Source organism: Stenella coeruleoalba (genome assembly GCF_951394435.1).
Source record: "Stenella coeruleoalba genome assembly, chromosome: 21".
Classification (NCBI taxonomy): Eukaryota; Metazoa; Chordata; class Mammalia; order Artiodactyla; family Delphinidae; genus Stenella; species Stenella coeruleoalba.
In genome coordinates, this window is record NC_137167.1 from 27,133,932 (window position 1) to 27,156,832 (window position 22,901).

General features: G+C 39.7%; 1 protein-coding gene across 1 annotated transcript in view; it reads right to left on the minus strand.

The window, feature by feature from the left end:
* The window catches only part of CSMD1 (CUB and Sushi multiple domains 1), a gene marked incomplete at its 3' end in the record, with an annotated part of 609,346 nt that overhangs the window by 456,280 nt on the left and 130,165 nt on the right, over positions 1–22,901 (minus strand). Inside the window, exon 5 of the mRNA XM_079909493.1 lies at positions 8,770–8,894. Within this exon, the coding sequence (XP_079765619.1) occupies positions 8,770–8,894 (125 nt within the window). The remainder of the gene's footprint in view (positions 1–8,769; positions 8,895–22,901) is intronic.

Sequence of the window (22,901 nt, forward strand, 5' to 3'; positions counted from 1 at the left end):
AAAAAAGACATGTGAAGAATGTGTGCAGTGGGGAACTAATGTGTTATATTACCATGGACAATTTGTACTCATCCAATCGTTAGCCCCAGCTGTCACTCTGCTAGAAAGTTCACCAAATCTGACAGCCTGCCAATGGCCCTGGGTCTTAGTTCTTTGCTTTGAAGCTTGACCTCAACTTGACTTATTGAAATTGGTTCCCAGCTCTTCATGGAATTCATCTTACCCACTGTTTGGGGAGATAGGATTTTTAGTGATTGTATTTTTAGTGAGATAACTATTAGTAAAATTTACATAGGAAACCAGCACATTTTCTACATTTTCCTGCATACATGGTACTGTGTTTCACATAGAACAAGTTATGAATCCAGTCCCTTCAGAAGTATTTCTCACCAAAACTTGTCAAATTAATACATAAAATATTTTTTCATTTTCTTACAACTATGTCCCTATTTTTGCAGTACATTTTCCTAATAAATTAGCTTTTTAACTCTTTTTTCTACCCATACTTTTAATCAAGCCATCAGAATAATCAGCTGAAATGAAGTATGTGGGAATATTCAGGGCAGGGATTTTGTTTGTTTGTTTTGTTTTCCTCCCTGTATAACCTCAACAATTAGAACAATTCCTGGCATTCAATAGTTACCCCATAGATACTTGTTGATGTATTTTTTGAGTAGGTTGATAGCCTTAAATAATATGATTTAACTCTAATTATTTACTTCTAATCCTCTTTCTTGGGAAACTGTTGAAAATTTTAGCTAGTACCTCGGTCTTTGCCTTTCTCAGTCCTCCCCATTCTAATCATCTGCCTCTTCATCATGTGATCATCCTACCATCATCACACCAATTACAATTCATTAGGTACTAGTTTCTTACATCAAGGCTTTCCTACTAGTCAGAGACAATTCTCAGATTTTCTATTGGCCACAACTCAAAGTTCAGCCATCTATGTGTAGAGTCGCTATCAGATAATAATAATGTTTCTTGAGTTATCATGATTTCTGTGTGCCATTGTCCAAATCCACATGGCGGATGAAGCACAGACTGGACATTATCCTCTATGTCTCCTGCAGATGATCTACTGCCTGGGGTTTTTTCTCTGCTCTCTGGTTCTGCTGCAGGAAGGGTCATACCAAGCTGCAATTTCTCTGAATTGTATAGTGGAGAGAGCCGAGTGAACTCTACTCCTTCCCCTATAGCTGCTCAGACACGGAGAAAGCTTAGCGACCTGCTCTGATTATGATGAGCAATCTCACTGTGTCCTTGCAGACGGGGAACTACTTCCCACACAGTTGCTTCTGGATTAAACACACATTGGATTAGTCAACAAAGTATTTAATTAAGCAAATAATTAGGTAATTACAATATACTAGTGCCAAGCAAGTTTTTATAGCAAAATTTAAATGCATTCCCATAATGGAAATGTATATACACATTTATACGTATTACAGTTGAATATCACTTTCTGCTCCTGCAAAGGCTTTCCCCCTTGTCAAAACCTTTTTGGAAATATAACACTAACATAAAGTAATTTACACTTAAATCTTAAAAATGCTTAATAAATGTTCTTTGATAATAACCACGACCTAATTAATGTATAGCTAGTATCACTCACATGACAGTGTTCTAAATTTGTAAACTCAAATTTTGCTTATATCTTACATGTTTTTAAGATAAAAGCAGAATTCACAAAATGATCATTGGAAATATAGCTCAAGAAGGAAAGTGGAAAGGGAGTATAAAACTAACCAATTCTGAAGCTTCCCTGGTGGTGCAGTGGTTGAGAGTCCACCTGCTGATGCAGGGGACACGGGTTCGTGCCCTGGTCCGGGAAGATCCCATGTGCCGCGGAGCAGCTGGGCCCGTGAGCCATGGCCACTGAGCCTGCGTGTCTGCAGCCTGTGCTCCGCAACGGGAGAGGCCACAACAGTGAGAGGCCCGCGTACCACAGCAAAAAAAAAAAAAAAAAACTAACCAATTCTGAATGTCAATCTGTGCCATTTATCCATTTAATCACTGAATATTTATTATGTATAAAACATTTGTTTCACACAATTTATCTTATATAATTTGAAGTAGTAATTTATCTATTTATGTATAATCAGTTCCAGGAATCTTTACTGTTCTATAGTAACTACTTAATTAATCAAAATAGTTGAAGAGAATAATATTCTAATTGACCAAACTTAAATTAATAGGATATCTGGACTCACATCTGAAGTTTTTTTCAAGCACATTAAGAATTATACTGGATAGTGTATATCTTGTATGATTTAGAAGAAAACCACAGACTTTATGTCTTTAACCAGACTGTCAGCCAAAATGGGGAAAGTATGTCACAGGTTAAGAGCTTGATTTTCTTAATCACACCTGAGTTCTAGGCCTGGTTTATGAAGTTACTAGATGTCCTATCTTAAATTATTTCATTTTAAGCCTCTCAGGTTATCCACAGAACAATCATAACTTCATCTATGATAGCTGTAAGGACTGAAGGAAAGAATTCGAGTAAAGCCTTCAGCGCATTTTCCGACACACCATAGCATAGGGAGTAAGGAAATAACCAGTAAATGCTTTGTAAGAGTTGGGCACTATTTCAGGCATAGAGGATACAGCAGAGAGAGAATAAAATTAAGTTCCTTGACTTCCTCAGGCAATTATACACATGACCATCTAATTCAGGAGGATATTTGACCTTTACAGAAAAGCAGAGTCGGGGTTCAAAGCATATCTGGAAGAGGGTGGGCATGGAAGGGTTTGGATGAGACAACATCTGATGACCAGTGTAGGATGGAGACCCATATGGACACCTGGGGCAGAAGTGTTCCAAGCAGAAGGAAAACAAATGCAAGGGAGCTGTCACAAACTTCCCAGGCAGGTTCTAGGAACATAATTAGCACCAAATTAACATTAGCTTTCAGGTCATTTTATGTCAGTAGAATTTGAGAGGAGTGGTATAAAAATACATGGCTTTGTTATTTCCAGTAACTTAATAAAAAATAGAGAAAAACATGTTTTTCTCCCAAGTGACATTCAAGTAAAGAGTATAAATCCTTAGAAGTCTAGAAGCGAAACCAGAAATTTATCCAAATTCACTGGAATTAAAGTAAAAGTTAAAAGTGTGAGAAATTAAGAGGTACAAACTTGCAGTCATGAAATAAATGAGTCACAGCATAGGGAATATAGTCAGTAATACTTTAGTAACTTTTTATAGTGACATCTTGTAAGCAGACTTATCATGGTGATCATTTTGTAATGTACAGAAATACTGAATCACTATGGTGTGTAACAGGAACTACCATGGTGTTGTAGGCGATTATACTTCAAAAACAAACAAATGAACAAACAAACTCATAGAAAAAGAGATCAGATGTGTGGCTACAAAGGGGGAGAATGGTGTGAGGGAGGAAGGTGGTCAAAAGGCACAAACTTCCAGTTATAAGATAAATAAGTACCAGGGATGTGATGTGCAGCATGATAAATACACTTAATACTAATGTCTCTTACATATGAACATTCCTAAGAGAGCAAACCCTGAGAGTTCTCAATATTTTTGTATCTATCACAAGGAAATATTTTTTCTTTAAAACGTGTGTATGCTTCTTTAAATCTCTGAGCTCACGGCTACCTGATATAATAATTAGTATTAAAATATAATCTTACAATTGGCTCTGGACTTTTAATCTGGTAGAATGAAGTCATCTTTCAGGTATAAATGGTCTTTTCACTACCATTTAAAAGGTCATTCCTGTATGGACAGAAACTATCAGTAGGGAAGAATAAACTGTAAAGTTCTTGGTAAGTGAAAAGTTAATAAGTTAAGGGTAATTCTGAGCTAACCTGACCTGGAATCCCAAGATAATAATAACTTTATTCTGTGACCCTTGGTAGCTCTAATTGGCTTCCATGTAACCACAGTTAAAATTGCAAAAAACACTTCACTTTTCTTATGTGCCCTTTCAACTCAGAGAGCAACTAAAAATATTAATTCCACAGATCAAAGTGCATTAGCATTAAAAGAAATTCTCTCTATATATCCTCCCTAAATACTGATGGAATGAAATGCCAGCTGGAACATTTTACTTAAAAAAAAGAAGTATATCCTCTTCTTCTCTTTTTTGTTCGCTTATTTAAAACATCTACTGCTAGTTAAAGATACTTATACAGTTCCAAACAGCTCATATTTTACCCTGTGAAAACTCATAATGGTTGTTTTCATATCCCTAAACGAAGTAAGCATAATTTCAAACAAAATCACTTGTGTAATTACTGAGCTATGGCAACCATTCATCCCTGTGGTAACAGGAAGAAAAGGTAACATCTCCCATTCTCAGAGCTAATCAGCTAAGGTAAGTAAGCATTGGCTTAGGACCCAGTGTCCAGATGTGAAAGATCACTCCTGACTCACCGCAATTTATCGAATGCCTCTACCAGATATTCCTTCTGTGGAGAAGGCATGATAATTACTTAAGAGTTAGAGACCCTTCATGAAGAAGGGAGCCTCGAGAATCAGTCCTTCCTTAACTGACTGAGTTGAAATCTCATAACGCGTGCAATGCTCAGACCAGAGGCATTTTATTGCATTTGATAGATAGTTGAATTTAGAACATGTGGCTGAGATGATCAATATAAGGGCTGCTTTAAAGGCTCACAGTGCATCAGGAAAACCCAAGCCATGGTGCTCGCCTCTTACATACAATGTATTAAGGGGTAGCACAGAGGAGAAGATGAACTTGAAAAATTGCACTTGGTGTCTGGAACCTACTGACAGCTAAGTAAATATCCCTATGTTGTGTTTTGGGTAGCATTTGAAACATCATTATGTTTCATGTTATCCATTTCCCCCTACACTTTAGACAGCTAAAGCTATCTTTATAGAAATAGCCATAAAAGTTCCAACTAAAGAAAGGTTTTTTCAGCTCTTCTTTAATTGAGGAATCAGTCATTAAAAGCCAGTACAGACACTATTTCCAGTAGAGACACTATTTAAAGGAGAGAATGATGACAGACTCAGGGCTCCTAAATGTTGCCAACCTGGAAAATGTATGGGCTTTAATAGAAGAAAGTATGTTCTACACTGAGGGATGCCTGCCAGGAAACCACCCATGACTCATGGAGATCACTGCTTCCCTTCACACCCACAAGCCTGTTGAGTGCTGAGAAAACTGGAACTGGGCTGAGCTACACATCCGGAGTGGCGCTGTCCATGGTAGCCACTAGCACATCTGACTATTGGGCACTTGAAATGCCACTGGTCTGAGCTGAGATGTGCTCTGAGCATAAAATGCACACTGGATTTCCAAGACATAGTATGAATAAAAGAAAGAGAAAAAAGTAAAGCATCTCCCTATAATCTTTTTGACTGCACATTAAAATTATATTTGTAATATTTTGGTTAAATAAATTATCGATACGTTATTAAAATTAACTGCACCTGCTTCTTTTCCTTTTCAAATCTGGCTACCAGATGTTTTAAAATTACATCTGTGGCTTGCATTTTATTTCTAGTGGAGAGCCCTGCTCTAGAGACTGCTCGAAGTGATCCTCTATTGGGTCAGCCTACAGATGCACTAAGATGTTTGACCATCCATCTGTATATGTAATCGATCAGGTCATGGTATATGGTGATTACTTATGTTATATAAGACTCTGTCACCCAGACTAGAGGGAAGGGTGATCGTGCTGGCTTTGCTGGAGGAAGCTGCCTCTTGTGAGAGGGCAATGTGGCCAGGAGGTGAGTACAGGGCAGAGAAAGGGAGTTGGGTGTTGAAGGGAGGACAGGTTCCTTGCTTAACCATGATACTTACAGATGAGCCCTTTCCAGTCCAGAAAGTGGGATATTCATATACACACAGCTCCACCCTTTTTTTCATCCATATAGCTTACACATATAGTCCTGCACTGATACAAAAATGCCAAGGGACATGAGAGAGGGATGAATGATTCTCTAATTTATTTGCACTCTCCACTTGTGAAAAGCTGCAGATGATATGGGGAAGCAAAAAAAAAAAAACAAAATGTGTCATTTATTCAGTGATTTATCCCACCTCTGCTTATAAAAATATACCCCCATGGCAAAGATTCCCTTAGTATCTATTCTCCTTTTCTTTCATAGAAATATAATTGTTTGGCATATATTTAAACACACAATAGAAAATATATATGTTTCTAAGTCTCACAACAAGGTGAAAATATCTGGCTGGATTTTGGCCAATGAGAATGAGCAGAAATGCATATGATGGTTCCTGCAGACTCTCGTTAGCATACATCTGCTAACCCTGCTTCTTCTAACCTCCTCCATCCAATCACCTGGAGTTTGGATACCACCGTGGACTCTGAGGATGGAGGCGTGACCATAGTGAGGACAGAGTGAGTCTTGAGGACATTTTCATATCTGAAACAGACCTGCCGTCCTTGTCCTGTACTGCCTAGCTCTTAACTTCTGTATAAGAGAGAAATCCACTTCCATTTGTTTTAAGCTTCTCTTGGGTTTGGTTTTCTGTCACCTAATTGTTATCACCTAATTCTAAACAGTTTATCTCAAATTCTTCTATTTAGGAGATTTCAGGACTTTAATTTTTTGTTTAATGTCGTACTACTCCAAATGCTCTAAAATACTTATTTCTTTAAAACTGTGTTTTTAAAGATGTTTTTTACTGTTCTCTAGACACAGTCTGCTATCATTCTATTATGCAGATCTAAAATATACATCCTATAAGAAAACTCTTCCTTAATTATTTCTTGCTGCTATAGCTCATTATTTCAGGAAGTGAAAAGTAATAAATTGAAAAAGAGCTAAAGGATTAGTCCATGAAAATGAAGGTACATCTAATTAAAGCAAAACAGCTGAGTTAACAGCTGGGAGGAAAAAAGAAGAGATGAATAAAGTTGAGTGTGACGAACAGAAGTGGGTGTGGAGAGAGGTGGGGAGGCTTCCAGGGAAACCAGGCCAGAACCACACAACAAAGACCCTGTGGGAGAGCTGTCTCTTCTAAAATGATGAAGCAGGGCATTAGAGTCTATGGGAACAGGAAGCCAGAGGACTCCTCCTCTAATTACCTCTAAAAGTGAGCAGTTGGCGGTCCAGGAGGATGGAGGGAAGTGTCCCACCATTAGCCTGGATGGAGCAAGCACCTGCGTGTTGACACCAAATCAGCATATAAGCTGGGGCCAATGTGCTGGGAAATATTGTTATGAGTGTAGATGAGATTTGGGCCAAAGGGAAAAAAAAGGAAAACTTCTGGATTAATGAGTAAGGTAAGAATCAAATAATATCCTACTCAATAGTTCCTTTATGTTACTCTAAAATATCAATTTAAAGCAGATGCACATTTACTAGTTTTGTCTAGTGTGGGCTTGTAAATAATGACATATGTTCCTGGTATAGAAGAGCAAGAAAAACATTTAAAAATGAAAGCATATTTTTTTCCTTAGGGCAAAGATCAATACCTGTGGCTTAGTCCTCATTTGTAACTGGGGCATGAACATTACCATCCTTTCATGGGAATATGGATTTTGCTACAGTTCCTTTGAAAGCCTAATGATGTCACTTTAGTATTAGTGTACAAATAGTCTAGTGACCAAAAGGGGAGGGGCGTAGCCATACACATTTCCTGACCAGAGGTGGGTGCTTCTCCAAGGAGGGAAACTTTTCATGGGAAAGGGCCACCTGCAACCAGACCACACGCCCACTCTGCCCTCGGGATGAACAGATGCTACAAAGCTGTGTTTTCTACATGTAAAAAGCCACCAAGTTGTTATAGGTAAAGGTACACTATACTAAAGCCTGCAATCTAGTATTTTAGCTTTGATGAAACTAGCAATGTATTTTGCAACTACTTCATTTCACAGGATAGAACTTAACACTGTTCATCTTGTATTGTACCTTTTTACAACTGCAACATTTTAAAATAAAAATTTATGAATCCATTCACTTGAAAAAGACTATAAGGAGGGATAAGATATTCTTATATATGAAAGTATATAAGAATATACTTTTTATTCCTTGTTCAACTTAGTACCTTTTTTCTTCTTCCTTTAAAACTACCAATTTGCATAAATTTTTTATGGCCAAAATGCAAACAAAACAAAATACCTAGTTTTTCTTTTAATTTTATTGATTCTTCCTTAGTAAAATAGCCAAAACAGTTTTCTGCTGGGATCACTATGGCTTCTATACTTCTGGTAGAATTCTTCACGTACTTCACAGAAGCAACAAATACATACTTTGGCCTCACTGAAGAAGATGGTGATAATGCAATATTTTGCTCTTCTATGTCCAAGATTAGTTTAATATGATTTAATAATAAAACGATGGCTTCAGATCATGTTAACAAACTCCCTTTATCACTGATACTATCAAAACCCAAGAACTCAACTTCACTACTATTGCAAAGTGAGAATTTTTAGATATGCAGGGACATGCATAAAGTTTTCCAAAGCATCTGGTTATGTAACATATTTTCATACATATGCAAACTGTGTATATAGATAGATAGATACCAAGTTATATCGAGTATGTGTGTGTGTTTGAATGATTAGATTTGCTCATGTATTTCCTGAAATTTAAAAACCACAAATATCTCTGGAAATGTTTGCCTGCTAAAAAATTTCAAAAAATATTTCTTGTTTACCTACATCACTATGAAAGCATAAATCATCACCACGTTTTGCTCTGCCTATACACAGTGCTTTGCACGTAAATCGTTCAGAGAAGCATGCCAAATCTGAGGAAAGAGAGAACCTGGGCAGACGCAATCATACAGGCCTTACCTCGGCAAATGGGCCGGTGGTCACTCCACGCAGCCAGAGTCTCCGTGACTCTCTGACACGTTATGCTCTTGGATCCCTGGAGCACGTAATTGTCCTCACAGGAGAACTGTACATTTGCACCAACCCTGAGCAATTACAAAACCAAAAACAACCCGAATTACTCATGGAAGACTTCTTAAAAAAAAATCATCACAGTGCTGCTACTGTGTTATGCCGTCAAAACGATATTAAACATTAAGTGATCCATTAGTAATTATTCACAGATACAACCCTCTAATGCAGCACAAGGCCTGGATTCAAATTTCCGTTCTGCCAACTTCTGCTAAATAAATATATGATCCTTAAGGTATCTTCTCTAAAATTAAGACAACAACAAAGGTGGCAGGACCATGTGTTGTGGATTAAGTAAGAAAATGCATGTGAAAGAAGTGAACCCTGGAAACAAAACAAAGTTGGATGTCATTCCACATGGATAAATATCTTACCAAAAAAAAGACCGAAAAAGCCTGGGTTAAGAAAATGTCTCAGTACACAGAAAGACAAGTGCTGTATGATTCCACTTATATGAGGTATCAAAAACAGTCAAATTTATAAAATCAAAGACTGGAATGGTGGTTGCCAGGGGATGGGGGGAAGAGGGGAAGGGAGGAAGGGGGGAAATGGGAAATTATTAATTCAAAGGTATAAAGTTTAAGTTAAGTAATATAAATAATTTCTAGAGATCTGCTATACATCATTGTACCTATAGTCAACAGTAATGTACACTTAAAAAATTTAAAGAGGGCTTCCCTGGTGGCGCAGTGGTTGAGAGTCCGCCTGCCGATGCAGGGGACACAGGTTTGTGCCCCGGTCCGGGAAGATCCCACATGCCGCAGAGCGGCTGGGCCTGTGAGCCATGGCCGCTGAGCCTGCGCGTCCGGAGCCTGTGCTCCGCAACGGGAGAGGCCACAACGTGAGAGGCCCGTGTACCGCAAAAAAAAAAAAAAATTTTTAAGAGATAAATCTCATGTTAAGTGTTATCATCATCATCGTCAAACTTGCTTGCAATGAAAAACAAGGAAAAAAATGTCTCAGTAAAGAATTTATCATTGCAAACATTAATTATATTATATTCAGAGAGAGGTCAGTGCTATTATATTTCAGAAATACATCTTATAGGAAAAGAATAATTTGATTTACAAAAAAGCAATCCATCCAGCCTAGAGTTAGATGAAAAACTGCTTTGGCTCCAGAGCTGCCTCTGAAAACATGAAGCCCTAAGGTTGTAAGCAGTAACGAAACGTGATTGCAGAATCACAAACCAACAGGTGCATGAGAAGATGTGAGAGGCATACATCAGGTCTGAGCACACCCAATCACTTCCTTCTAAGCCTGTTGTCTGGCACTGAGTTGAGTGCAGCATTATTTTATTATCTGACAAGCCTATTGTTACAAGAGGAAATTCTACCTGTGTCTTCCATTTGACAAACCCTGACGTTGACGTTGACAAAAATGGGAAATGAAAGAGTGTCTTTGAGAGAAAATATGCATAGTTGCCCGTGTTATGTGTAAAGTTATTAATAGATAAAAGATAAGGAAAAAAATAAACAAATGCTTTCCTTCCCTGCTTATTGAAAAAGTCTAACCTGCAATATCACAGTGAACATTATTCCAGTAACATTATAGCAGCATTTCCCACACTTCTGTATAACACTCTCGGAGGATCATCACAGATGTCTATAAAAATCATGGAATCAATTTGAAAAATTCTGAATTAAACAAAATTAAGCATCTTTCTTTTCTAAAGGGGACTTTCAGTTTACTAAAATTTAATATGCAAAATGTGTTTCACCTACTTAAGAGAATGTAAAGTATGTAGAATTTTCCAAATTTATCTGGTCAGGAAGCCCTTTTGCACTAAGTATCCAGGGCAACTAGAATTCTATGAAAGTAACCTGCAACTTTACCAAATTCACTGATGAGCTCTAGTAGTTTTCTGGTGGTGTCTTTAGGATTTTCTATGTATAGTATCATGTCATCTGCAAACAGTGACAGTTTAACTTCTTTTCCAATTTGGATTCCTTTTATTTCTTTTTCTTCTCTGATTGCCATAGCTAGGACTTCCAAAACTATGTTGAATAAAAGTGGCAAGAGTGGACATCCTTGTCTTGTTCCTGATCTTACAGGAAATGCTTTCAGCTTTTCACTGTTTAGTATGATGTTAGCTGGAGGTTTGTCGTATATGTCCTTTATTATGTTGAGGTATGTTCCCTTTATGCCCACTTTCTGGAGAGTTTTTATCATAAATGAGTGTTGAAAATATTTGCAAATGATGTGATCAACAAGGGATTAGTCTCCAAAATTTACAAACAGCTCATGTGGCTTAATATCATCAAAACAAACAACCCAATCAAAAAATGGGCAGAAGCCCTAAATAGACATTTCTCCAAAGAAGACATACAGATGACCAAAAGGCACATGAAAAGATGTTCAACATCACAAATTACTAGAGAAATCCAAATCAAAACTACAATGAGGTATCACCTCACACCAGTCAAAATGGGTATCATCAAAAAATCCACAACAATAAATGCTGGAGAGGGTGTAGAGAGAAGGGAACCCTCCTACACTGTTGGTAGGAATGTAAATTGGTACAGCCACTATGGAGAACATTACGGAGGTTTCTTAAAAACTAAAAATAGAGCTACTATATGACTCCTGGGCATATATCAGGAGAAAAACATGGTCCGAAAAGATACATGCACTCCAATGTCCATTGCAGCACTGTTTACAATAGCCAAGACAGGGAAGCAACCTAGATGTCCACTGACAGAGGAACGGATAAAGAGGATGTGGTACATACATACAATGAAGTACTACTCAGCCATTAAAAAGAAAGAAATAATGCCATTTGCAGCAACATGGATTGTCATACTGAGTGAAGTCAGTCAGACAGAGAAAGAGAAATATCGTATGATATAGCTTATATGCAGATCTAAAAAGAAATGATACAAATGAACTTATTTACAAAACAGAAACAGACTCATGGACTTCGAGACTGAACTTACAGTTACCATGGGGGAAGGGTGGGGGAAGGGATGGTTAGGGAGGTGGGGACTGACATGTACACACTGCTGTATTTAACATGGATAACCAAACAAGGACCTTCTCTATATATAGCAAAGGGAACTCTGCTCAATGTTATGTGGCAGACTGGATGGGAGGGGACTTTGGGGGAGAATGGACACGTGTATATATATGGCTGAGTCGCTTTGCCGTGCACCTGAAACTATCACAACATTGTTAATTGGCTATACTCCAATATAAAATAGAAAGTTAAAAAAAAAATTCTATGGAAGTAATTTTGAGAAACACTGTGTTATAAAGACATAATATGTATTATTTTTGAAAGGGAAAAGTGGAAAAACCAAAATGTAAACATAATTCTCATTTTCATTGTTAGTCATAGCAGTTATTTAAAACAGCTATACTTTTTAGACATATACATCATAATTTCATTGGCCTTTGGTCTTTGTTTAAATTTCCGGAACCACATTGAATAAATGAAGTAAATCTGAATATTTGGTTTGAAAACAACTATTATATCTCCGTGTTCTCTGTTCCAGGCCCCAATCTTCAGTTCTCTTTGTTTACCTAAATTTCAGTTTTCATACTTTTCATCATTCTTTCAATATATTTTTATTGAATATCCACTGTGTGCCACACTCTACTCCAGGTACTAAATATGCAGCAATTCATAAGACCGACGAAGTCCCAATCTCATGGAGATAACATTCTAGTTAAGGGAGGACAAAAAACCAAACAAACAAATCAAATGAGAAGAAAATGCAAGTGTTTTTAAGTACTGTGAACAAAATACACCAAATGATGTGATTAATAACGGGTTAGGGAGAGTCGGGATTTAAGAGTCCTTCAGAATTTTTTATGATCGTCTCAAACTAAGGTGCTAGTATGGCACATAATTTCTAGGCATGGTCAAACAGAAAGGAAGGAAAATGAGATTACTGCTTCCCTCTGGCAACCACCTACTTCAGTTACCAAAGCCTATCATTCATAGTTTTGATGGAGTGTACTCCATTCCAACAAAATGTCTATCTTTTTCATACATGCTGTTCATACATCCGATCAACTTCCTTTAGGTATTCTTAGTGAACTGTGTTAACTTTGACTACTCTATCTCATTTCTGGCAATATATTATAGATTTATCATCCAAAATTGGAGAAAATATGGGCAGTGTTGTTTTTTGGAAACCATGAGAAATATGAATGACTATATTATCTCATATATATTTGAATGAATACATTTCTACAAAAATGAGCAAAATATATAGCGATATAGAGAAGAAAAAAGCTTGATACAAAATTGTTACCCCAGATAACAGTTATCTATATAAGTATCTGAATCTGTATATCAGGAAAATTAGGCATAAAACTATTTTTAGCATGATAACAGAATCACAAGTACACTTTTGTTTCTATACTGCAATAATCGTAGTACTTCTGATTTTATTAAAAGTTAAATTTTTAAATATTTTAAAATCCTACTATTAGATTGCCCCATTTGCTCTCACTCATTGAGACAGAACTCTCTCCCACCTAACAGAGTTCACACTCTCCTCAGATTTCCAGCAGACAAAAACTACAGAAGCCTCTTCTACTGCAGAAGGTAGAAGACTCTTCCTAATGTTCCATAATCACTGTAGTATATCACAGAAGATCTAGTCCAGAAATCTCCATCTGGGTTCTGGGGAAATCAGTCCTCAGTATGGACAGAGTCTGATATGGAACTCATTCCTTAATTTCTGTCCTGAAACCTTTTGACAAATGACTGGAAATAACAATTGATAAAATAGTGAGGCTTCTCTACTTTCAAAGCATTAAAATTATTAACAAGAGCAACCTCTTAGCTTGACGGCAGTTTGGAAAACAGAGCCACTGATGGGTAAACTCACTCCCAAGAGTGAAGATGAGGAGTAGTCTCTGCATTGAGATGAACAGGGTTGAGCTTGAAACTGATGATGATCCAACTTCTAATTTATTATTTCAAACTTTTGCTTTGGTTTTATCTAGCACTTGAATCAGTTCAATTTAAAATCCATGCACACTGTCAGCTTCAAATATATAATAAACTAAGCTTTTATTTATGATTTGATTTTATGATTACTATGTTTGAAGGCACATGTATAACATTAGGAAGTTTAATTTGGTTTTCTGGAAAGCACTCAGAAGAAAATAACAGAAAAAAAGAAATTAGTATCTTCCCATTGGCAATTAAATTTAGAACACCTAAGAATTATTTTGTCATACAATTTTGACAATTGTTAGTAGCTGGAAATTGTCAAAAATAACAGAAAACTGATTTTGTATAAGATCAAGATAAATTGTGTATTGATAATAAATATCCAAATGGCAAATTTTAAGTTAAATAGTTGAAGCAGAATAATTTGGTGTTTTAAATATAATAGAACAGAATAGAAAAAAACACACTTTTCACTTCTTCAGTGCTTAGCACTTCCAAAAGGCTTGTCATTCAAAGTCTGAATTATGAAGACATTCCATTTGTCACCATCTACTTGACTTTACCTATAGTTTGAAGAGACTTTCTAGGTGAATGAACTATTTCTAAATATGGGTTTCCTAGAGAATGGCTATTTGTGCATTTATTTAAGATTGGTAGTATAATTATTTCTAAAAAACCCCACACACAAAGTAACTTAAAGATTAAACTAGAATCCAAAATAGGATGTGGAATGATTTAGCTGTGATGTGTAACTATCCATTAATTCAGAGATAACTCTGACCTACCTGAGTGGCTAGATGGGCAGATCCCACCTGTTACCTCAATCCATGCTGGCTGGTGTTGATTGAATCTATTGAAGCAACTAGTTTCCCCATTTAGAATTTTCTAAATGGATAAATAGATTGATAGATTGATATAGACGATACACAGATAAATATCTGTCTCTTGGTTAAAAAAATCCAGCTCAAACAACATACTTAAAGATTCATAAATACAAAAAACTAGATACTATTTTTAGGCATCAGGGGTAGGCATTTACACATTTTGCATCTGCAGCAAAAAGGAGAAACACATTATATTATACTGTTTTCACATTTAAGCAACAGAAAGCACAAAAATTAGAGCAAAAAACTTTCTTTAGAACTAAGTTGAAGTCAGGATTTGCTGTATTTCTCTTTGTAAAGTGAACACAAATGACATGGGGAAATTATATCTGGAACCACACTGTACCAAAGGTATAGATATCTTGCTTAACTATTTTTTTTATGTATAAAAAGGCAACAACTGAAATTTTAATAAATTTTCAAAGATTTTGTGTGGGTCATCAAGAGAATTTAGAATCCCTGGAAACCCAAGACACAAAGGTCACCTAGGCTTCCTCACCAGATTTTTTTTTTTAACATCTTTATTGGAGTATAATCGCTTTACAGTGGTGTGTTAGTTTCTGCTTTATAACAAAGCGAATCAGCTATACATATACATATATCCCCATATCTCCTCCCTCTTGCTTAACTATTTTTTGAGAAGAACTGGAGCCATGTGGCAGGATAATATGTGAAGTGGTAAAGGGTGTGTGTGTGTGTGTGTGTGTGTGTGTGTGTGTGTGTGCACAGGCACAAGGGTTCACACCTGTGATTTTTCTCCTGTATTTTACTTACACCCTGAGGATGCTGATACTGGCATAGCACGAAGTAAAATTATAGGTGTCTAAATCCAGAAGTGTCCTCCAGGTGTGTGAAATATGTTTAAAGGAGCAGTGATAATACATTGCTCCCCATTCCTCATTCCTCACTATGAAACATAAAAGTAAAGCAGCAAAAAAAAAAAGTAAAGCAAAACACAAGGCCAAGCTGAGGCAGGTGTCAGGTGTCAGGGCTGTGGAATGCAGTGCCCTGTTATCCGCAGCACCCTGGACCAGGAAGCAAGTTGGGTGAGGCAGTGGAACAAGATAGGGCCCCGCCCAGGGCAGTGTGTGGGCTCCCAGGGCTAACACAGACCCGTTCCTCTTTCCCAGCTGTGACCCTATGGACAAGTCTGTGTCTAACGGCACAGCCTCTCTAAAGAAGAAAAGGCAGCATGGGAGCCTACGACTAGGAGGTGGAGCCCCTGGGCCCTCGAGTGACACAGCAAGTCGTCCCCAGGGTGCTCATGCCTCTTGAATGTTGGCTGTGGTTGGTGGAAAGGAAGCCCCAGACTCAGAAACATCTCCCCTCCAGGAAGAGGATGTGCGCCCGGCCAGGAGCCGGGGACGATCAGGACAGGAATCCGAGGGGCAGGGATAAGGCGGGGAAGCCACGCCCACTCCCCACCATTGAAATGAGGGCCTTTCCGTAAGCCCTGGCATGACATCATCAGCAGAGGGGGAACGGGAAGTGAACAGCTGACTAAACCTGATAGACTAAGAAATCACGGATTTCAAAAACTTTTAAGAGTAAATAAATACAATTTTCTGACTCAGACTAAATGGGGATATTGAAAAAGAAATTAATTACAGCCCCAGTACAAAGAAGATTACGTTTTGCACCTCTGAATTCATGGGCCTGTAATTAAACCGCTCACAAGCACTGAAGCTGACTCTGCAAACAATAATCACTCTTCTTAGCATATACAAGCCCCCCCACCCTCCCCATCTCTGCCGCTCCCTCCTCCTCCTTCTCCCTCCCTCTCTCATCTGTCTCTCTCTTCCTCTTCCTCCTTCTTACTTCTTTCTCATTAAAAAATATTTACTTCCCATAAATAAAATTAGTTATACAGGTAGCTTCCGGAAGTAGATGTTAAAGCTTCCAGAAAACTGTAGTAGGAAGAATTTGAAGGTATTTCTGTAACTTTGGAAGAAAAGAAATGACACTTGATACAAGAAAAGAAATGAGAAGAAAACTGTCAGGAACACTTCCAATGTTCTTCAACATCTTTAGTACATTTGGACTCAAGTCCTCCTTCTACAAATAAAATATCCCCACTGCCTTAAACAGTGCCTGGCATATCACAGGCACTCGAAAATACATGCTGAACAAGTGGAGAAAGACAAGTCACTTTCCTGGGGCTACATGTGTCAATCTGTCAGTAAAATGGGCCTGAGAAATAACGGTAGCAGAGAAATCCATCTACTCTTCATCCTCTTTACCGGCCTTTATTACAGCTCACCTGCATTGGTTCACAACTGGTTATGGTCAGGCTTTTAAGCACGAGGTGCCCTGCTAGTCATAAGGATGTACGAACTACTGGGGGCAGGAAATACTTCATCCAACAACCACTGGGCAATGAGGTAAAGAAATATAAATTACTATGGGAAAAATGATTCTGCCCTCAGTGAAAAGGTAAAACAATGACATTGCCAGAAACTGAAATTTGGGTTGGGTCTTAAAAGATTCATATAGTTTACTTACTTTTCTCAAAATGAGTATCTGTGTTCTAGAGTGAAACCCACCATAGAAAGCCCTGTTGGTGTCAAAGTTGGTGATCTGTTCAGGGAACTGCAAGTAGCCTGGTTTGTCCAGAACAGTATTTTCCAATTCCTGTTCCAAAGAGGGGCCCATTCCTTCCTGCTCCAGAGTTTTTCCCCTTTAGACTTGGGGATTTGGGGTCCTCTCCTGATTCACCCCTTCTCCTTTCCCTCTCTTTGAGGTACAGCTTAGCTCTTTTACTACTCCACAAAATGTTTCTTTTGAGAAATATTAACCTAAAGCCCAGAAGTAGGAAGGGTATGAGGCTTGGAAAAGGCCACCCAGAGAGGCAGTTCCCAGGAGCAAGGGTCCCTGAGGGAAAGCATCATGTTTCACTCACCTTGAAATCTCTCACAGCCTCCAGCAGAGTTTATTGCGCTTATGATATCCCTGAGATAGATGTTTGTAGAATGACTGCACAGGACAAACAGGAGACAAAGGCATGAATTCAGATCATCTCCTAAATGTGCAACCGGCCACCACAGTGCAAGGCTGCAGGGAGTAAATCCCAACAGCAGCATGTGAAACCCATCTCTGCAGCCACCTTGCAAGTGCGTGTCTGTTATTACATGCCTCTATTTCAAAAGAAGCTGTTTTAGATAACCTCACTGATTCTCTGACAAATGAGTTGTACTCCACTCGGGAAAGGAACTTTGATACTGAACCGTATGTTCTCCACTAATGGCAAGACTGGTCCTAATACATTCGATTGATTTCAGGCTACAAAGACGGTCCAAGTAAACTGGCCCTTCACTCCTAAGACGTCGTCAGATTGTACAGTTCGCACAGCCTTCCAGACAATGGCATCACCAGAGAGATGCATGTGCAGCTGCTGTGAATATCGCAATGCCTATTACCCCCCTTTTGATTTTCACACATAATGTGTCGTTTCTGGGTCATTTTTTCTTCTTACAGTGGCAATTTTTAGACTCATCTCCTCAAGCCTGAAGGCAATTTAGTACCACTAAGAATGCATTAGATGGATCTCTTTAGCCTAAGGAAATAATCTAATATTTCATAGGATTTTTAGATATTGTACTTTAATAACAGCACAACAAAGACCCCTAACCGCGATCAGAATACAAGCAACATTAACGCCGTGAATGGGGCTTCAAATGACCAGCAATCTTCAGACTCTGAGAGCTCTCAGATGTGCAGCATTTAGAAGAATGTGTGAATTTTCCCACGAGGAAATTTAATTTGCATCTTCTGAGTATACCATAAGTTCATGGGGATCCACTATTTAGCAAAACAAGAGGGGTGTTTTTGTCTGACCAAGTAGAAATATTAAATCCTCAGATTCACACCCACCCATTCATACAGAGGCAGAAGCCACTACTGCACTATTTCTGGAAGGAACAGGTGGGCAGGGAGAGGGGATTCAAGTAAGCCTGGACCCGCATCAAGGCTCTAGAAGAAGCTGATCCAGCACTCCCTTCTCCCATCTCAGTTCATCTCTCTGTGGCCCCTCAGCCCCTGCCTGACAATCTCCTGATGCCCTGGGAACAGTGGCCTCTACACCTTTCTTTCACTTGACATTTGGAAGCCAAAGAGGACCCCGCAGACTCTGGGCCTTGAGCTGTTTTATGGGCTGTTCTCTTTCCTCTGCAGGTCCAGTGAGAGAGCCTGGGAGCTTCTCAGATGGAGGGAGGGGAGAGCGCCTGCAGCCTGTGGACAGCTCCAGCCTCCGCCAGGAGGGCGAGCAGGGCTGGAGGGCAGGACACACCAGCAACGACTATTTGTTTTCTATGGTGAACAGGCCCGGGGAGTGGCGGGAGTGGCAGGGGCTTGCCAGGCAGGGAGGGAAACAGTAGCATTAACCACGTGCTCGTGACAGGCATTCATCCAGGGCCCCGGGATGAGTCATCACTGGAGGTGCCTCAACCCCACTTTGAGAAAAACAAGACTCAGAGGGTCAACTGCTCCAGATCATGCAATACATGGATTCAAACTGTCTTTTTTTCTTACTCTGAAACTTATCACCTATACTTGTGATTGAGCAGAAAACAACTGCAAATACAGAGAGGCTGCACAGCAACGATTTTCCTCTAGGCTTGTATCTACTCTGTGCAAAGCCTTCCAATATTCTGAATCATCCTGCCCTCCTTGTTACAACAAAGTGATGGACTGACAATGGAAAGATCCAGGACAGACAAGGCAACCCGAGCCAGGGCTGGTGCGTGTGTAGCAGGTGCTGGACACACGGGGTGCTCCAGGCTTGCACGCGCCCTCCCCGTCTCCCCGTCTGGGCCTTGTTCTGCCCCTGTGGCCATGCAGCCACATCCCAGGTGCTGCTGCTGACCACAGCCATGGGTCTGGGGGCTCCTGACAGAAAGGAGCCCCCTCACCCAGGTGCTGGCTGGGCAGAGCATGCCAGTGCTCTGGGTTCCATAGCAGCTGCCTGGAAACGTGGTGACTATGGCCCTGCAATATGGAGACGCTCTGGGGACATTCCTGCCCAGTGGGAAACAGCGCTGGAGGGGTTGCAGTGAACAGCGAGGCCCCAGCAGTGCCCCCAGGCTGTTAAGGCACCTGTGAGACTGAGCCAGCCGGCTGGTTACTAAGTGTGAACGGCTTCCCTCCTATTCGCCATCCCTACCTTCTGGGCTTACTGCCATTTCCCTCCCTCCTGCTTCCCTGGGATTGAACTGCCCCAACACTTCTTACCTTGGGCTGATTTCTAGGGAATTCCAAATAAAGTGGGGAACCTGAGTCGATGATCAGCCTCCAGCCAAGCCCCAAGACCTAGAGAAAGTATTCGCACCTGGTAGGCCAGATGTTTAAATCGCTGTCAGTAAAACACAGCTCAGCTAGAACAGGAGCCTGTGTTCTTCCTGATTTCTCCTCTTCTCCTCTCATGCTCCTCAAAGCCCTAAATACACCTTCTCTGTTTCTCAGCATACCTCTTCTCTCTATCATCTGCCCCACTTCAACCCAATATGGAAATGTCTTCTTATTACAATTTCTTCTCCTCCGTCTCACATTAATACTGGGTCATTCCCAGAAATGATGTCTCATATCACCTAACACATTTAGCACTGTAAGTAGGACCAAGCCAATCTGAGAAAAGGGCAGATGAGGGATCCTGGGAAAAGCAGAAAAGGTGTCTCGGGGCAGGTGAGGCTAAAATCACACCAAGCCGTGTAGGTGTATAGAATCAAACCGTAAACACCACCTGCACAGCTGGATGTGCCTCGCTTCCTCTCATACCATTTTCTCTGTGCAGCTATGCGTTTGTTGGTTGGTGCGTTTGCTTTAACCTCCTTTCGTTTAGACTCAGCCCTTAATGTTTATTTTCACCTCTACGGAAGAGAGGCAGAAAGGGTTCTTCCACCTCAGGGTCTCTGCATGTGCTTCCGTCTGCCTGGACTGCCCCCACCCCCCTATTTTGCATGGTGGGATAGGGGCAGTCCTTCTCATCTTTTGAGCTCAGCTCTGAAGTTATCTCCCCAGAGCCTTTCCCTGCTATTCTGTCTACAACAGAGGAATCCCTTTCCTGATCCTTCTTTGCTTCTCCTTTTATCTCAGGAGCACGTCACAGTTCTAAGGGCTCGGCTCATTTTGCTTAAGGAAACCAATGAATTAGTAAATACAAGGATGGGTTCCTCAGTCTCCCTACCCATGGCCCCAGGTAGTGATCTGCGTTTTCTCTTCCCCTCTTCCTTTGGGAACAAAGACTACAAGCAGAGAAGCACAGCTGTGTGGCTGCCCTCACTTCCTGCCGTGCTCCATCAATGCCCTGGACCCAGCCCTCCCAGCATGTGCCCTGCTGCTCTCTACAAGGTGGTCCTTCCCACTGGCCCAAGAATCTCCTGCTCCTTTTCTCTTGTCTGTTATCCAAGTCTGCTCTGAGCAAGATCTGATGAACTGTCCCTACACCAGACTATGCAATGGGACCCGATGGTGATGCCTTGCCCTCCCAGAGGGAGTCCACTTCATCAGAGCAAGAAGTTGCAAAGCAAAGTCTTGGTCCCTAGGATCCCTCCACAGCAAAGCCGCGGGAGCTCCACCCTGAGGGCACCCTCTCTGCTTCCCACAAAGGGCAGTGTTGGTTCTAGTTCTTACTGAACTCTTAACAGAAGTCTGCTCTGTAAAGAGAGCTGAGGAATTAATTTCAAAACACACATAAAAAACTGTAGATGGCATCAGTAGGCTAAGAACTGACAAATCCTCATTTCCTCATCTTCCCACATGCCTGCCACCTGACTTTCTCCCCCCCAACTTTTACAAATAGGAAGATTAGGGAGCCCTCCGGGTGGAATTTAGGAAGGTGGTGCAAAAAGAATGCAACTGACAGGTAAAGGGCGCAGACCGGTTTTATCAATATACTGACCTTAGTCAAATCCAAAAACTACCTAACAAATTACCCTCTCTACTAACTAGCTAGCTACCATAGAATATAAATAAGGAAACATAGAAAGTCTCTAAACCAGCAATTCTCAGCAAGGGTCAAGTGCATCAGAACTGAAAGGGAGCCTCATAGAAGTTGTGTAAAATCTTATTAGACTACGGCAAAAACATGACCAAGAGACACAGAGCTTTATAGCTCTGACGGACCACAGAAATCATCATCATCTATTTCTGCCCATTCTTTTACAGCTGAGGAAGCCAAGAAACAGAGAAACAAACTGTGTTAAAGAAGGTCATTTTAAAGAGTGTTAATATTTAAAGGATCCCTAAAATCCCATTTCTGATGGTCATGATAATATGGGTTATTGAAAAAAATCAACTATTGCATTTTGAAATTAAGAAATTGATGTATGCTTCAATATCAATGAACAATTCTCCCAGACAGCTATTTAAATGGATATTATATTTTGACAAAAATTAATTTACTATTACAGATACTTTAAAGACTGGGAGAGAGAGGAAGAATATTCCATGAATTGTACTCGGTGGATTCTTTATCAGAAACAGCTTTAGCCACATAAATGAGATCTGAAACACTCCCAGTGTGCCCTTTTTCAAAGGGACGTAAAGGTTTCAAATAGTGTGAACAGAAAAATACTGGTTGTGGTATTTCATTAAGTAGTTCTTAAAAATACAGTCAATGCTCCTTGAAAGAGCAGTAGTCACTGGCAAATATCTTTGCTAGACTACTTCAGTTTCCTAGTAATAGTGAAAGTGAAGTGCTTGCATTCAGTAAAAGGCATAGAAAAGCGTTATGTTCCTTAAATACTTTTCAAATTCTAAAAACACTTTGGAGCCTGTCAGGGGACTTTGGTGCTGAAAATCCAAATGCAGGGTGTTAGGAAAGGTCTACACTCACCAACCTGTTTTATTGATATGGAGACCCTAGCAGGGATGTTCTGTCGCCCTCACCTTGTTTTTTCCACTTGTGCAGGTGAGTAAAGAAATCATTTACAGACCCAACCCTGCATCCAGAAATAAGCTAATGCTTGGGTTCCAAAAAATAAAAGACAGTTAGTTCTTTGACTGTTCCCCTGGGAACACTGAGTGCAAAGGGATTATGTCATAGGAGGTGAATCTTTTCCAACAGGAAACTAGCTTGAGTGTTTTTAAAATTTCCTGTTGCTCCCATTATAGTTCCCAAATTTTGCTTATTAACAAAATATGGACTTAATTCGAACTTTAAAACATTTTTAACTTGTTTATTTATTATTTATTTCATTTAACTTGTTTCATTTATTTTTTTCTAGCTCTGTTGA